The sequence below is a fragment of the Propithecus coquereli genome, unplaced genomic scaffold, assembly GCF_000956105.1.
Source record: "Propithecus coquereli isolate 6110/MARCELLA unplaced genomic scaffold, Pcoq_1.0 Scaffold205, whole genome shotgun sequence".
Lineage (NCBI taxonomy): Eukaryota > Metazoa > Chordata > Mammalia > Primates > Indriidae > Propithecus > Propithecus coquereli.
Window position 1 is genome coordinate 946012 of NW_012145523.1, and position 4091 is coordinate 950102.

General features: G+C 36.6%; 1 protein-coding gene across 3 annotated transcripts in view; it reads left to right on the top strand.

Annotated features, from left to right (window-relative positions):
* Nucleotides 1–2913, top strand: part of WDR26 (WD repeat domain 26) — a 42813-nt gene extending 39900 nt beyond the window's left edge. For all 3 annotated transcript variants that reach the window (XM_012644059.1, XM_012644060.1, XM_012644061.1), the window contains exon 14: nt 27–2913. In XM_012644059.1, coding sequence (XP_012499513.1) covers nt 27–52 — 26 coding nt within the window. In that variant the 3' untranslated portion in view covers nt 53–2913. The remainder of the gene's footprint in view (nt 1–26) is intronic.
* The last annotated feature ends 1178 nt before the right edge of the window (nt 2914–4091 follow it).

Below are 4091 nucleotides of genomic sequence, written 5' to 3' on the forward strand. Positions count from 1 at the left end.
CAACATTTCATCTTGTCTTCATTCAGAGGAATGCAGTAGCATGGATAGTTGATGGCGAATTTGGAGGAGACGACTTCTGTTTAACTTAAAATTAGTCGTATTTTAATGGCTTGGGATTTGGTGCAAACAAACATGATTGATAGCTGGACAGACATGCTCGTCATGAAAAAAGAACCATTTCTGAAGCCCGATTGGGGCCAAACATTTACACCTTGCTTCATAGTAACCAGTTGAGATGAAGCACGTCGTTAGAACGTTTTTGGACACCATGTTGAATTATCCCCCCATCGGTTGTGAAGAACTGTGCTACATTCAGGCTTACCCATTGAACTCAGTATATATATTTTTTTCCCTCCTGCCTTTTGTCTGGCAGGATACCATTCTTGTTGCTCTTCTGTGTAATGAAGTTTAAATGCTTGTTTGGAAAACTTTATTTAACAGTTTAGAAGGCTTGATAGGAAGAGTGCATTAGTCTGAAGAGTATACATTGGATAGGAAAGAATTTCCTTCTTTTGTTTCTCCAAATCTTTCCGCCTTATTTAGCTTGAGATCTTTGCAGCTTGGTTCATGGATTCTAGCCTTGCCCGTTGCGCAGTATATACTGATCCAGATGATAAACCAGTGAACTATGTCAAAAGCACTCTCAATATTACATTTGACAAAAAGTTTTGTACTTTTCACATAGCTTGTTGCCCTGTAAAAGGGTTAACAGCACAATTTTTTAAAAATAAATTAAGAAGTATTTATAGGATTAAAGTGAATTCATTTGTATACATTTGGAATCTAAACCAGCTTAAAAACAGTTTCCTGACTTAGATACGCAGTTTAACTGATGCTCTTCCGGAATACCACATGAGACATGGTCAGAAACAGTGCTTGGAATGACATTACACAGGAAATTCAGAGTAATACTTTGAAGGTTTTCCCCCTTTTGTTTTATTCCTGAAGGAACATCAGTACCCAACCTTGAAGAAATTCAAGATTCAAAAAGAGAATTTTAAATATACCATAAGAGATCAGTAGCCAGTTCATTTTCAGTAAAGCTTATTCTAAGTTGTTCTCAACTTGGGAAGTCATTTTGGTGTGATCTAGCAAGACAGTAGAAATTGGCAGATAAAACCACTTTGGAAGTTTATAGTGTAATTGAAATTGTTGGAAGAATTCAGCAGGTTACAAAAACATACTTAAACTGGGATTGAAACCTCATAGTCATTTCCTTAATTGCCCTTAATATTTTGACATATAGGATACATAAATTTAAAGAATATTGCTTCTCAGTCTTTCAGATATTGCCATATTGAACCTCATTCTAAACTGGTGCTGTGGGTAGTCTTTCCCTCTCCCCTCCCCTTTTAGTTAAAGGAAAGATTTCCTTCATGGAAAAGCACTTTTAATTTTGAGAATTTCACACTTAAAATAAGCCAAACGCCTGATGTTCACATTGTGCTTTTAAGCCCCATAACAGCTGAATACAACATAGTCTCCCTTGAAATTCCCTCCCTTTTTCAGTAGAGGATAAATAGGGTGATCACCGCTGTTATGTTGGGGAGAGGAGTGGGAATACCCCCAAAATAAGGTTCTAGTGAAGAAAAGTCTTGTACTAAGTTCCCCTTTAGGCCTAGCCAAGTCTATAATATTACCATGAGTAGACTCCTTCAGGATCCACAAAGAAGAGAAAGGCTTGAATATCAAATTCTTCCATTGTAGGGTGGGGGGTAGGGGATGGCAGCAGGGAGAAAGGGGAAAGTCAGGGAAGGGGAGAAGAAAGAAAAACACATTTGGCCTTAAAACAGCATGCATTCTCCCAAAAAGCCCATAGTAAGAGAAAATGACAGATCGTGGTCAGCAGATTATTTTATCAAATTGGTATGTAAAAGATTTCTTTAAGCTCCATTTTTGCAGAGACCACCACTTAGAGAATCAAAGAATTCCTGTTTTGATACTTCTAAGTTAAAATAACTATATGTTACAATTTATCTGGTATTTCATTTTTCTTAACTAAAATTACTTTTTACTTTAAGCTTGAATAAAAATCTTCATTGGTAACTGTATATAATTAAGTGGCAACTTCTCTTTACCTCAGTACAGTTAAAACCATTCATATTTTAAGTGATTCATGTATACCCTGAAGCCATTAATACACCCCAGTCTCTACAGTAACATCACTAACAAAATGTGGGCATAGAAACTCCACAGCTGTTTACAAATTTGGTTACAGTGTGCTATGGTACATTTGTAACATTCACTGAGATTTGTGCCCATTCAGGGGCAGTTTGGCACTCAGATTCTACTATCTACTTCACCCAGCCACCCCTAGATCTGAGTTTTCAGTGTGCTTCTGAAGTACAGTTAAAAACACTTTAAAAAAGTGGAGTAAAAGTGAGGCACATTTTACAAGAACATAACTCCTATCAGAATGGAGTAGCAACTATGCAAAGGTTTCTGTAGCAGCTAGGCGAGTTTGTTTTCCAGATCTGTCTTAACTGGCAGCTTCCTCTATATACTGGTACTTTGCTGTGCCAATTTGCTGTAAACGTCTGTTTCATACATTTGCCACGCAGTGACTGTGCTAGAAAGGTGATATAGAGAAGAAAGCTAGGATTTTATGGTATGACAACATGATAGCAGGATTTTCTAATCCATAGGTATTAACTGAAAACTTCTGATAGTGCTATAGACTGTATAGTAGGCTTAAGAGTGAGAATACTAGCAAGCCAGCCACAAGATACTAACAAATGTATAATTTGAAAAGTACCAATACTTTTTGCACATAGATCAAAATAGATGGAGAATTTTGGCTCCAAAAATCAGGTTAGTAGGCTCATTTCCATGTGCTTAAAAATGTTTTTGTTATTGTTATACATTGATTAAGGGCTAGAGCAAGTATGAAATTAAATGTCTTTTTCCTCCAAATAATTGGTTTTAATGGTAAAATGTTGGATTTGGGGATTACTGAGATCGGTGTGTGGGTGGTGATGAAGAATTAGAGTGGGAGTTAGTTGGGAGGGATGACAAGCCTCAGTTTTGGTTTTTGTATTTTATTAGTATTCATAACAGCTACATTTCTGTTGTTCTTATTGGCCAGATAAATGTGTTATATTAAACCAGGTAAGTAGTTCAAACAGAGGAAATTTTATTTGCAAATGTCCCTACAGATTGGCCCATTTTATTGGGTGGGAGAAGAAAAAGGGGTTCCCTAACTTTAATTAAAATAGCCTGCCACGGCACTCTAGCCAGGGCAACAGAGTGAGACTCTGTCTCAAAAAAAAAAAAAAAAGCCTGCTAGTCAAAAGATTTAAAAAATCCAATTTTGTCAATATTTTCTTGGTCTGAAAAAACACAAGTAGCATTACATGGTGAGTTTTATTATTAGGAGTGTTCTGCCTCTAGAGTGGCATTCCATGACATTAATAGAAAATCCTTCTTTCCCACCCCTCCCCATCTTGAAATTTTCTTTTTTAGGATGTTGGTTCCTGCAAACAAGAACTGCCCCTATCACCTCTGCCTCACAGTGGGTAAATATATCGTACATCTCTTGAAAGGGAAAACATCCATGTCAGTTTCTTTCACAGCAGAAGAATGGCTGCTTTTGATTGGGGAGGAAAGAAGACATTTTTCTTAATATCCTTTTTGCCCCATCTCTAAAATGTATAAATATTTTGATTGAGTTTTAGTTTAATTTCTTGCTCAGACTCTAGCAGCTCTCCTTTTGGGTTGCTCTCTGAGACATTACTTCCACTTCAGAAACCACATCTGATTTAACAAACTGCTAAGTTTAAAAGAAGAGATGAATTTGCATTTACACTTAAGACACTTTCTAAAAACAGGGTGAACTTAATTGAAATTTTTCAGTGTTAAGCTATTGTTATAGTAGCTGCCCTATAGTTGCAAAACAAAAACTATAAAACCCATCCCGTCTACTTAATCCAGATATCCTGGATTTAACGAAACTAATAGTATAAAAGTGTGTGTGTGTGTGTTGTGTTTGTGTGGGAGAGAGAGTACTTAATTCATAAAAAGTCCTGGAAACGGCTGTTCTAGGTTCTTGTCATTTTTACTAAAGATCTGTCTCATGCACATGTGAAGTGCCC